Source organism: Melopsittacus undulatus, chromosome 3, assembly GCF_012275295.1.
Source record: "Melopsittacus undulatus isolate bMelUnd1 chromosome 3, bMelUnd1.mat.Z, whole genome shotgun sequence".
Taxonomy (NCBI): domain Eukaryota; kingdom Metazoa; phylum Chordata; class Aves; order Psittaciformes; family Psittaculidae; genus Melopsittacus; species Melopsittacus undulatus.
In genome coordinates, this window is record NC_047529.1 from 38,952,017 (window position 1) to 38,965,037 (window position 13,021).

General features: G+C 40.3%; 1 protein-coding gene across 1 annotated transcript; it reads right to left on the bottom strand.

The window, feature by feature from the left end:
• Positions 1 to 2,719: 2,719 nt before the first annotated feature.
• RAB23 (RAB23, member RAS oncogene family) lies at positions 2,720 to 12,778 on the bottom strand. Its single transcript, XM_005153185.3, has 7 exons — positions 12,622 to 12,778; positions 10,099 to 10,296; positions 9,241 to 9,326; positions 6,684 to 6,840; positions 5,127 to 5,209; positions 3,806 to 3,898; positions 2,720 to 2,941 (listed from the first exon to the last, which is right to left on the bottom strand). The coding sequence occupies exons 2-7, from the start codon at positions 10,251 to 10,253 to the stop codon at positions 2,805 to 2,807; spliced, it is 711 nt and encodes a 236-aa protein (XP_005153242.2). The 5' UTR covers positions 10,254 to 10,296; positions 12,622 to 12,778; the 3' UTR covers positions 2,720 to 2,804.
• Between the last annotated feature and the right edge of the window lie 243 nt (positions 12,779 to 13,021).

Sequence of the window (13,021 nt, forward strand, 5' to 3'; positions counted from 1 at the left end):
ATATGACGTCTACAGTATAACACGTAATAGTGCAAATGGTCATTATGTGTCATACAGACTTATTTTTCAGTACTCTGAACAAAGTCAAACTAGGCAAAAAGGATGTTTCAGACACACTGGCTTGTTCCTTCTTCAAGGAAAATGAATTAAAAGGTGGAAGTGACAGACAGACAACAAAATGTGAAAGTTTCCATATTAAAAACAGCTGTCCAAACTCTTCAAGCATACACTGTCCTACACACCCTGAAGTTGTAAGGTGGTCCCATGATGTACAATCATAAGTCTTATGCTAAGTACCTTACTTCTGAAATTGAGAAGACCAATAGACTCCATGTATACATACATACATACAGGGATTAAACACACTTGTTAAAAACCAAAGGCCTTTAGCAGGAGAAATTATAGGAAACATTACAGTAAAGTACACACAGTTTGCTGCACTAGCAATGAGGATCAAGTGCCTTGGAGGCCACCTTAGTGCCAGCAACAGGAGATGCTCTAACAGCTGGTCAAAGAAACAATGATAGTAGAAAGTCTAACATAAGTAAATGTAAAATACAGAGTTCAGAGATCTCTGGTGTTTGTGCATAATTCACCAGCCACTTCTCTCCCTGCAGGCAGTGGGAAAAAGCACATTTCAGTTTGCACACTCATTGACTTAGTAACAAAGTCAAGCTTTCTACATGAATTCACACAGTGAAAAGTCCTTCCTCCAAAAATATACCAGATCACTCTATCCATTTTCACTCTCATACACCATTTACAAAACTATTAAAACTCTGAATTCTTTCAAGCAGCATATTTTGCATTTGTCACTGGCAGGTTTGTTGTAGAAATCCTAGAAAGTTAAAACTATACCATACAAAACCATGTAAACAAAAAGGATACTTTTTACAAGGCATGCGTGCTCCTGGAGAAGATTAAAAAGAGTTTATTTTTGGTCAAAAAAAGATACCTTGCTTAGCATTTTTAACAGCACCGTAGTGATTTAGGAGCCTAAGCCCGTATGACTTGAATTTAGATCTGGACTCCTAAACGTCTAAATCAATCCTGTAGTGTTATTTAAGCACTTTGAACAATTTCTGTCACGTCTCTGATCCTGCAGAATCAGATTTTGTGTAGCCAGCAGCTAACTTTGAATGTGAGATGACATTCAAGAACATCTCACAAATGTAATTCAGCCACCAGCTGCAAGGTTTTTGGATCCTACAAGACTTAGTTTATGGTATCTATGAAACAATTTTGCAGAGACGATAACCGTTTTGTGACACAGTGTTGCAAGTTCCTTTTTCATAGACAACACAGGATACAACAACCGGATTTGAACAGAAATAGGATTACGTTTCTTCTGAAAAGCGATTAGTGTCAAAGACCCTGTTATTTGTTCAACTGGTTAAGACAGAGAAAAACAATTATAAAAACATTTGTAGCACTGCATTAAGTAAAAAGGAGCATTTTTGGCACCATACATTTTTAAATCTAAGCTTTTAGGCCCAAAGTAGAGCAAGTTAAATATACACAGTGGTGGCTGGGAAAGCCTCATGTGAAATGCAACACTTTGAAAGGGAACTTTTTTTGGAAGATACCGTTTTATGCTCACTGGCTGATCTCCAAGTAACAAATACACTGGAATTTAGCCTAAATATTCACACCAAATGTTTACATATACCTCAGCACTCATATATAACACAAATATATTGCACCAACAGAACTGCCAGAATCCGTATAATGTAGTCAGACATAAAATGTAGTGTCTTCTTTTTGATCTTCATTTATCTTCTTAGTGTCCTGTCTAACCAATTCTAATGTTTCGTTAGAAATTTAGCTGCAAGTTTGCTACTTCACCTTTGGCCATAGTGTTACGATGTCCTGGTTTCAGCTGGGGTAGGGTTACTTTTCTTCCCAGTAGCTGGTGCAGTGCTCTGTTTTGGCTTTAGTCTGAAAACAGTGCTGGTAACACACTGACGTTTTAGCGCTTACCCTAATCAAGGACTTTTCAGTCTCATGGTCTGCCAGTGAGGAGGGGCACAAGAAGCCAGGAGGGAGCAGAGACAGGACATGTGATTCAAACTAGCCAAAGGGGTATTCCATACCACAACACATCATGCCCACTATATAAACTGGGGAGAGTTACCCGGAAGGGCTATATCACTGCTCAGGTCAGGCTGGATATCAGTCAGTGGGTGGTGAGTGGTTGTACTATGCATCACTTGGGGTTTCTGAATTCTTGGCTTTTTTTTTGTTCCCTACTATTATCAGTATTGTTACTGTTGGTGTTATTTCTATTATCTGTAACATTGTACTTTAGTTATTACACTGTTCTTATCTCAACCCCTGGGGTTTACATTCTTTTGATTCTCCTCCCCATCCCACCTGGGAAGGAAGGAAGGATGTGGCAGTGAGCAAGCGGCTGCATGGCACTTGGTTGCTGGCTGAGTTTAAACAATGACAAACGGTCTGTACCTATACTTGTAAGTATTACCCTTGTGCTAAATGTGCTTTACAATTCAGCAATACCTAGGTCATAGCTCTGGAAACAATTCCTTGAAAAAGAAGCTTGCCTGATTTATACAAAGTGCACGGGGCAGCCGCGGTTCTGTATTTTGCCACCAGGTGTCTCACTCCCCACACCCAAAATAACTGCATCAGCAAGGTTATATAAATCCACCCTCTCTCAAGGATCCCATAGGCACAAGATTTGCTAAAGCACTGGTAAAAATACCTCTACAGCTGGCTTTATTCTGTATTCAATTGCACAACTTCATCCAATTCACTGGCTTGGTTTTTTTTCCTCCCAAAGTGGTCTAAAGTATGCTGCAGTTGCTGAAAGCACTTCTGTTTTTCTTGGTCCTCTGTTTGTTTGGTTTCAGGTTGATGACATCTCCATTAAGAGTGCTAGAATTCTGGTTGGAGTCACTTCCACCATCTGTGTTAAAAACACCTACAGAATTTAAAGACAAGAAAAGTATTTGTATTTCTTTACTTCTTGTAGCACAATATATTAAAGACTTCAGACACAACTGTTCTTACTGCATAGCAGGGCACCTCAAATGCACTCTAGCTTTTAACAGCTTTTCCTACTTCTGAGTCAATTTTGCAGCTAAACTTGAAGAAGAGCCAGTTGGAATTACTAGCCAGGCAGCATTTAAAGAAGGTTTCCATCTATATAATTGAAGGGCAGCACATGCATTCATCTGCATATGTGTATGCTACTAATAGCATGGTAACAAAGTTATGGTTAGTTGAGTAATGTAATAAAAGAAAAACATGACAATTTCAAAGCTGGAAACTTTGCTGAGATAAAGGTTAAAAAAAGCCTGAATAAAAGGGGGGTGTTTTAAAAAAGGAAAATAAATGAACTAACTCAGAAATGTTTTAAAGAAGGACTACAGAAGTTTGGTATTCCCTTAGAAAAGGCAGTTTACAAACAGCTTCTGATTACATGCCAGATTCTTTCACCGTGAGTCTCCTGTAAATCCACACGAAGATGAGCAACACTGATATTAATTACATTAAAAATCCAGCAAGCACCCTTTCTCAAGTCCTTACACAATCTTTGTTGAAAGAGATTTAATAAAAGGATGCTTGCCAAACATTTGCTAGAGACTTTAGAGTATCAGTTGAACAGTTGTGTAACTTTAGAGAGTCATAAAGTTATTTTACAGAAGGAAAGAAGACAATATCCTAAGATAGGAACGTAACAGACCCTGATTCACCTTATATTAACTCCATAAGGAAATGGGTAAAACCATAAGCTGTGATAGTACAAAATAATGTTTCTGGGTTTTTATAACAGCATACATACCAATCTTGTTAATGCTTGTATGTACCAGTTCTGTATCTTCGGCTGTCTGTTGCTTGAGCCTTTGAAGATATTTATCAGCTAAGTACTTAAAAACTGGAATGTAATAAAAAAAAGTATGCTTAAATATAATCTTCATATCAATACTAATGCCTCTGTATCAAAATTCTGTGTGGTGACAGGTTTAGCATGATCTGTTAAGTGATTCTCTCCCAGCATGCCTGTGTACCTAAGCAGAATCCAGGTTAATCCAGAGTCTACAGCCTGCAGTACTGCTCTTACACAGCAGACAGAAACATCTCAATACTTCTATAATAAAGCTGGCACATAACATTTTGCCAAATGTGCAAATTCATATGACCTGGAACTTTTTAGTTATATAGGAATTGAACATACTTTTTTTTTGCAAGAAGTCTTAGAATAATAGCAGTCATGTAAGGTTAAATCTATTAATAAAACTTGGCTGCAACATTACTCTAATTAACTAATGCAACCCTCGTTTGTATTGGGGTATAAAAAGTCTACCTAGGATTCTGGAAAAAAAAAGAAGTCCCCATCCAACCAAACCAAAAGCTATAAGAGAATTTTCAGAACCTAGAAGTGTTATGAAGTACATTTGTAGTTAAGAAGTACATTTGTAATTAATAACTCATGCAAAGATAAAGAAACATTTTATATTTTCTCTTCCAGATTCATCTCCCAAGGTGAATAATGTTAACAAAGAAACAATTAGTTTACTATTAAGTTTGCCTGATTAAGCAAACAAAGTTATCAGAGACTCATATTTATTCAAACCTACCCGACAAAAGATAGTGACCAATGTCTGTAACAGTAGCATTATGAAATTAAATATATACACTTACAAGTGATCCTTAAGAACTAGTCAAATATCACCTGCAAGAGAGCCAATCTTTTAATGTACTTTATTTAGCTAAACTATTAAGTGCTTCTATCAGTTAATAACAATTACAGAATAGCCTGTTCAACAATATGTATATTGTAGTAATTAAACTTACACATTTATTTTTTTCAAACCTCAGTGCTTTTATGACAGTCATTAGGGACTAAGCAGCCTTAACATACTGGCACTTCTAAATATTGAAGCTGTGCACGGATTGTGGAAGAGAAAGGAAAGATGTACACAAGGAAAGAGGCCTAATACACTGATACCAAGTAATTCTAGCTACGTTTAAAGTGTGCTGCTAAGGGAAATCACAAGGCCAACAGCATGCAACAACCTGCAAAGTAACGAGGCATCTCCAAACTAGAGAACTGTTCCTCACTGCAGAGCAGAGGGCGGGACAAACATTGCTGCATTTCATACCTTCAGTTACGTTTAGGTCTTCCTTCACAGACGCTCGGTAGAACCTTAACTTTAGCTTTTTTGCCAGTGCTTCTGCCTCTTCACTGCACAACAGAAGAAGATTGTGTAAATACTAATTTGTACTATTTGTCAGCATTTATTCTTACAGACAAAATGCTTCGTGGCAAGTTAAGCATGGCAAGGTGGGTTGAGAAACTCAGTCAAAAAGTAGGTGTTCCTTAATTTGTTTACAGTATTTCCACTGTAAAAAGATGGTGTTTTACATGCAATTTTTCTACAATCAGAAATAATTGCTTTTCAATACTTATTGACTTCATTAACTAAAATTTCCCAAGGATTCAAAGACAGGTGTCAGTGAAACCAAAAGGAAAAAGGCTGTAATTAACAGCACTAGAATCAGAACAATTACTACTGCGAAGTCAAAACAACAACCAAAAGAGTAATCCTTAAGTATATTTTAACAAAGCAGTAGACTCTGCAATCAGATGAGTGCAGAGGTGAAATCAAGGATTACTTTTTTCTGTGAGGTGAAAGAAAACTTGTGCTAAATTTTAAGGAAGAGTTGAGGAAACTTATGAAGATTTCACCAAGGGAAATCATGTCATCAGACAGATGGTGCTACTGAGGCAGACGGAGTATTCTGAGAATGAAACCTAAGTGACATACCATGAATAAAGGAGGAGTTCAAATGCAATTTTGCTTTTCCTTTGAAAAATCCTCAGAATTCTTTGCAGAGGGAGTAGAAGCTGATTTATGTCATCAATGATAGCAAACAGAGAATAAAGAAAGCCAGTGCGGGAAACAACAAAAAGAAGAAATAATTTAAATCTCTTAGGAAGATGGCAGAAACAAAGAAGTGGAGAACGACTGACTTCATCGTGCAATATTTTCTACATGATATGCTGGGGTAAATGAAAGTTAACATTTGTTAAGCTGATTTGATGGCACAAATGAAATTGGTCATATACACAGAGGCAGAATGAATCAACAGTAACATCTGTAAAGAAAAATACAGTGAAGAACGGACAACACCATGCAGTTGGAGAATATTACCAGGTATGGATTTCTATAGAGTTAGTGAAGCAAAGAATATTGTCACTTTTTTAAACATCCTGTTTAATACTTCATCATCATTTTAGCAAGCATTTACTAGGCAAACTAGACAATGTAACTTCACTGGTGCATAACAGAGTTTAACAGTATCTGTAAGTTTACAGGTTTAGAATCTGATTAAAAAAAAGGAGAAAAATGACAAAAAGAATCTTATCATGGCATAACCAAACTCTTCGTGTTATTCCTCTGTTTTTCTAGCTGACACTTCAGAGGAAGGGATGAAGCAAACGGAAAGCTCCTAGTTTTGCAAGCACATCTGCCCAAGCAACTACACTCATGCAGCAATACCTGTCACCTGTGCTCCTAGGGCATGTTTCAATGCAGGGTATAGGTTTGACAACCATAAGCCTCCATCACGAACTCCCATAAATACATAGATATTTTAAATGTGTGCATATAGGGGGCATATACTGTGCTTTAAAAACAGTAAGATAAAATTCCTACTTCTTTATGCAAGAGTCATCAAGAAGATCAATCTTATTCTGCACAAGAACTGTGGGAATGTCTCCGACTTCAGTCACAACTTTTTCCTTCCAGGTAGGGATTGCTTTGAAGGACTCTCTGTCAGTTGTAGAAAACACAAGAACACAAGCCTGGGCTCCTAAAAATATACAAATCAAGTACAAATACAAATAAATACAAATCAACGAACCAACAAATGAACAAAATTATCTATAAAGTATTTCAAATATGAGGGATTTTCAAGTTTCTCCCATAAAAGTACACTTTTACCACCACAAGTGGTGGCTTGTGTCAAAGCAATGGTCATCTATTACCCAGATGAAAATATATTGCCGTATTATTTTGATCATTATACCTATCCTTCATAATGGCTATGGGTCTGTTACCTTTCAATCTACTTCCAGCATGCTGCATGTATGTAGGGGAGGGAGTAGGATCGGTGTGGAAAGGCTGGAAAAAAGGGAAACAGAGGTTTGCTTATTGTTCACTGTTTCCAGACAACTTAATGGTGGTCAGCCATTTTCTGCACGCAGGATCTGTAAAGCACACTGCAAGTTATTCTTTGTGCTACAGTAATTTTGATGTTGAAAAGCAGATTTTTTTTTTCTCAGAGGGAGTTGTGATTACTTCAAGTAAATTGTTTCGTAGCTTTTTGGAGAAAATAAGTGCATTTCTAATTCATATTCATTCAATCACAGCACTACGATCATTTAAAGAAAGTGTTTTATACCATTTTTGTTATGATTTGTAACAGCCTTAACAATTTAAACCCATCAATACTGAGAAGTTACTTCCACAGCTGATTAGTAAGTGGATTTTGACTGTCCAGTAGCCCTTTGTTATCCTCAAGAAACTACTTTTCTTTGCATATGAACACACAGAGAAACACAGTTATTTATACGTCTTCAGTATATTTGCTCTTTAGTAACAGAATGGAAAGGAAATGGATAGCTGACGTCTTTGAGACTAGTGTCATCTTGTGGTGAATATCACTAATTATACATAGAATGAAAAATTAATTTATCAGTATGAATTTTTTTGTATCTCTTGAATTTCACCAAGTATCCCCCATTCCTGTATTCTGTTTGTCTTTGTATTTCTGTGACACAAAACATTCAAGTTCTTTTATTATGCTTCCTTTTATTTTGCTTTTAAAAAACAAGTTCAGTCTATGTTTACAAGTCTTCCTATGCTCTTTCAAATTCCTTCACATGCTATTAGGATCCTTCTAGGATGATTTTATACAGAATAAGAACTACCCTCAGTTTCAAATCAAGTTCTACCAATAAAATTGTAGCAATGTAGTCTTCCATAATTTTCGTTATTATTTGTGTTCTAAAATTCTGTGTGTTTTCCCTAATGTCCACACCATATTCTAATGCATGAAATTATTCTAATCCTGTGAGATAGGTATAATATTAATTATTCTTTCCAAAGCAGGTTAGTTTGCATTTGTTGATGCTGAATTTCATTTAACCTATCATCTGGCAAACCAGCTTAATAAAACCTCTCAAGTTCTTTGCTCTACTAGAAATGAGAATATTTATTAAGACTCTCACCATCAGTAAACATCACCTTGTTCAGTTTTTTAAGACTAAGAAATCTATTGTGAAGATTCCACACTAAGAGACTCCAACTTCACCTCTCTCCTTCCACCCATTCCTTCTGAACTCTAAAACATGGAGACAACTGGGCAATAATAAGTTCAGAGGGCAAAGTTCTACCATACGGTAGTTAATAAGGGGGTGACTTACATCATCAGACCTTACTCGATCTATGTATAGTACATGTAGAATGCAATGGACAGGGACAGTAAATATAACTCAAGTCTTTTTCCTAGCCATTGGGAAATTAGTTTGTCAAGAACTGAATCACGGAATCTTTGCCAAGTTTTTCATATTTCCCATGTTAAAAACCAAAAAGGCAAGATTTTTACAACCACTGTTATACACAATGAAAGCCTAAGCATGCTATCTGTAAACTGGTTAAATAAATTAACTGCCTTTGTAAGACTGAATAATACCCTTTCTATTTCACGAAGTAAACAGACTTTCCTTATCACTCCGTTGTGTTAGCATGTTCAAGGCAGCCTGTACTAACAGGAGAACTATCCTGCCTAGTAACTATCTTTCTAAGATGACTGGTGGGTTTTTTTTCCCCTTGGATTAATTTCTAAGTGCCTCAGCCACAGCTTTTGGAATATTTACAAATAGATGCCTTACAGAAGTAATAAAACACTTCCAGAGGGAAAACATAACTTTGTGTTTGTTTGAATGGCTTTGTTCTGTGAAGTTTCTGCAGAAGCGTTTGTCTCATTTTGGTCTACAATTTTTAAAGGGCACTGCTGATCATCCTGCATAAGGTGGCATTTAATTAAGACAAGAATTTTGCATATAGGGGAAAAACATTTCAGAATTGAAAAAGGCAAACTAAACATGCTGTGCACAGACATGGAATAACTAACATTGTTAAACAAAGATAGGAAAGTATTTTAGAGATGTGCAGACAAACTGCCAAACCACAAACATGGTATTTTCACCTCTGTAGTAGGCCTTAGTTATTGCATCAAATTCTTCTTGACCTGCAGTGTCCCATAACATTAGCCTGACGTCTTCATCATTAACTCTGAAATAAAGAGCACATTTTTTTAATCCATACAGTGAACAAAGCTTATTCAAAACAACTGACATGGAAACACTTCAATTTCTACAACAGCAGGGTAATCCATGTCAATCTGAACTTGATTTAAATATAATTTAACTTAACATTAATGATGGTTCACCTCTGTAACATACTACAGCAGCAGTCCCTCAATTACATTATAAGGTCCTTACTGACAGTCTGTATTACATATTCCTCTTCCTTTCCTAGACATCAAAACAAAGGTACTTGAACAATGGCCCTTTTGTCTTTTTAATCATCTTGTAGGCTTTATAGAATTTTCTTACTTCTCATTTTCCATTTTATCAAACACAATTGGGAATTACCTGCTCATATTGCATACAGACTAAATCTATAGATTATTTCTTTTTCAACAGCAAATTTTATCTATATTGACTAATAAATTTGCATAATCATTTTATCAAAAGCACTTCTATTTCTTCCACAGTAAATTAAAAAAACAAATAAAAATTAACAGGTGGTAGAATACAAAGGAAGCTTGTCAAAACACTTAGTGCAATAGAGGTTCCAAATTATAGTTATAATTCTAAATCTTGGAGAGAAAACAGAGTGATACAATTTTAGCCCACATGCAAGGAGAAAACAACTCCCTTTACTGTGCTTCAAAAGCAGCAGGCCTTGTCTTCCAAGCCTTAATATATCTCAGAATGACAACAGAGCAAAGAAAGAAAGGGAAAGGTAAAAATCAATAGCATGGCAGCTGTTTAATACATACCGGATTTGTCTTTCCAGGAAATCTACACCAATAGTTTTCTTGTAGTCTTTTGTAAAAATCCCTTTGCAGTATCGCTGAATCATGCTGGACTTCCCAACAGCTCCATTTCCTACTACTACCACCTTGATAGCCACCTCCATATCTTCTTCCAGCATCTTTGTGTCTCAGGTGACTGGCTTATTCAGGAAACAACTGATTCTGTAAACAAAGTAAACAGCTATGTTCAGAAAAGCGCTGTGAAACAAAAGCAAGAGGAAAGATGATCACACACATCAGGAATCGCACAGTACAATTTATCTCCATCTCTGTCATGGGCTGCTTAAGTGACCTTAAGCAACCTCCCTTCAGGTAGTTGTAGACAGCAATAAGGTCCCCCCTGAGCCTTCTCTTACCCAGACTAAACCACCCCAGCTTCCTCAGCCATTCCTTATCAGGTATGTGGTCCAGACCCTTCACCAGCTTTGTTGCCCTTCTCTGGACCTGCTCCAGCACCTCAATATCTTTCTTGTAGTGAGGGGACCAAAACTGAACACAGGATTCGAGGTGTGGCCTCACCAGTGCTGAGTACAGAGGGATGATCACTGCACTGGCCCTGCTGGCTATGCTATTGCTGATATAGGCCAGGATACCATTGGTCTTCTTGGCTGCCTTGGCACAAGCTGGTTCATGTTTAACCGCCAATCAGCACCCCCAGGTCCTTTTCCACCAAGCAGCTTTGCAGCCACTCTCCCTAAGCCTGTAGCACTGCATGAGGCTGTGGCTCAAATGCAGGACCTGACACTTTGCTTTGTTGAACTGTATATGGCTGGCCACAACCCATCAATCCAGCCTGGGCAGATCCCTCTGCAGAGCCTTCCTACACTTCAGCACATCAAGACTCCCACCCACCTTGGTGTTGTCTACAAACTGACTGATGGTGCACTCGATCCCCTCATCCAGAACATTGATAAAGATACTAAACAAAACTGGCCCCAGTACAGAAGACCATTTGTGACCAGCCACCAACTGGATTTAACTTCATTCACCACCACTGTTTCAGCTTGGCCATACATCCAGTTTTCTAGCCAGCAAACAGTACACCCAACCAAGCTACAAGCAGCCAGTTTCTGCAGGAGAATGCTGACCAGTTCTGCTGACCCCCTCATTATTTCTTCAAGAATCAAACCCTCTACCATTTCATGATCAATATGCCCAAGGCAGCATCCAGCCATCACATCACCCGCAGGTCCTTCTCTGTGCACAGACAACAGGTCCAGCCTTCCCTAGCTGGCTCTCTCACCAGCAGTGTCAGGAAGTTATCTTCCACACGTGCCAGAAATCTCAGGGGCTCTTTCCTCTCTGCTGTACTGTATTTTCAGCAGACATCTGCTGACTGAAGTCCCCCATGAGAACAAGGGCTGGTGTTTGTGACACTTCTCACAACTGCTTAGAGAAGATTTTGTCTGCCTCTTTATTCTGGTTGGGTGGTCTATAACAGACACCCTTCACTACAGCTGCCTTGTTGGCTTTCCCCCTGATTCTTATCCATAAACACTCAACTCTTATCATTAGCACCATCATGCTGTAGACAGTCAAAACACTCCCTTATCATATAGGAAAGGACCTTGCTAGCACACTGCTCCTTAAACACTGGTGTGCTGCCCACAGGCTTATCTCTAGTGAGGCTGGTTTTAGCCCTTTCCCCCTTCAAATCTAATTTAAATACCCTTCAGTGAGCCCTGCAAACCCCTGTGTGCAGATACCTTCCCCCTTTTGAGATAGGAGACCTGTTGCCAGCAGACCTGGTGCCCTGTAGACAGATCCATGATCAAAGAACCCCAGATTCTGCTGGTAACAGCAGGCTTGGAGCCAGGTGTTGATCTGCTGGCTCTGCCTGTTTCTTCTCTCCTCATTCCCTGCAAGTGGTAGGATACAGGAGGTCACTTCTTGTGCTCCTGATCCCTTACCAGTTTTTTCAAAGCCGTTAAGTTGCCCTTCTTGTTACAATTGCATCACTGTCTACCTGGTAAAAGTTGGGCTTCCCTTGCCTTTTGCTGTGCCAGGATATCATCACAGTCAGACTTCGCATCTGCAGAGTGGCAGATTGCCCCCCAGGAGATAAGTAACCCCCTTTCAAAGGAGAAAACACACCTACTGTAAAGACTTTGCCCACACACAGGCGCCCCGTGCCGGAAGAGCTGGGCTATCCGATACCCTCGCTCCCTCTCGCTATGCAGATAACGTCTCTGGTTGCACTAAACATCAGTACACGAACATTTTATCGGGTATTCGGCAAACACCGCTAACCCCACGCCAGCTCTGCATCCACGGCTCCGCATGGCCGGGACCTGCCCGCGGCCACCTCCCGGCTCCGGCCGGGGGGAGCCGCAGCCGCAGCCACACCGAGAGCGGGGGCTCTTCCCCCGCTCCCTCAGCCCCGGCCCCTCCGCCTCCCCCCCCGCCGCCTCCCCAGCCCCGCTCCCCTCCAGCGCCCTCCCGCCCCGGGTCTCCCCCAACCGCCGGCCTGCGGCCCTGCACACCCACCCGTTCCCTTGCAGGGGCGGCGCGGGCGGCGCTCCCTCAGAGGGCTCGGCGGCAGCTCCACCTCAGCGGCGGCGAGGCAGGGAGGGAGGCAGCGAAGGAGCGAAGGCGAGAGGAAACCACTCGCTGGGGCCGACCCAACCCGGACGCACATCCCGGCTCCCCCGCCCGGAAGCGCCGTCAGGACCGGAGGCGCCGCTCAGGGAGGTGCCTGCCCACTGCTCCCTCCCCCGCAGCGGACCCCGGCCGGGGACGGGTGGAGGCGGCCGGGGTAGACGGGCCTACCCTCCCGTGGGGTTTTGCTTCGGGGCCGTTGCCACCCGAGAGAGCAGTGGCGGATGCGATGTGCCCGCCTGGCTGTGAGGGGCTCGGCTGGGTTCCTAAGGGAGGATCATCTTCCTGC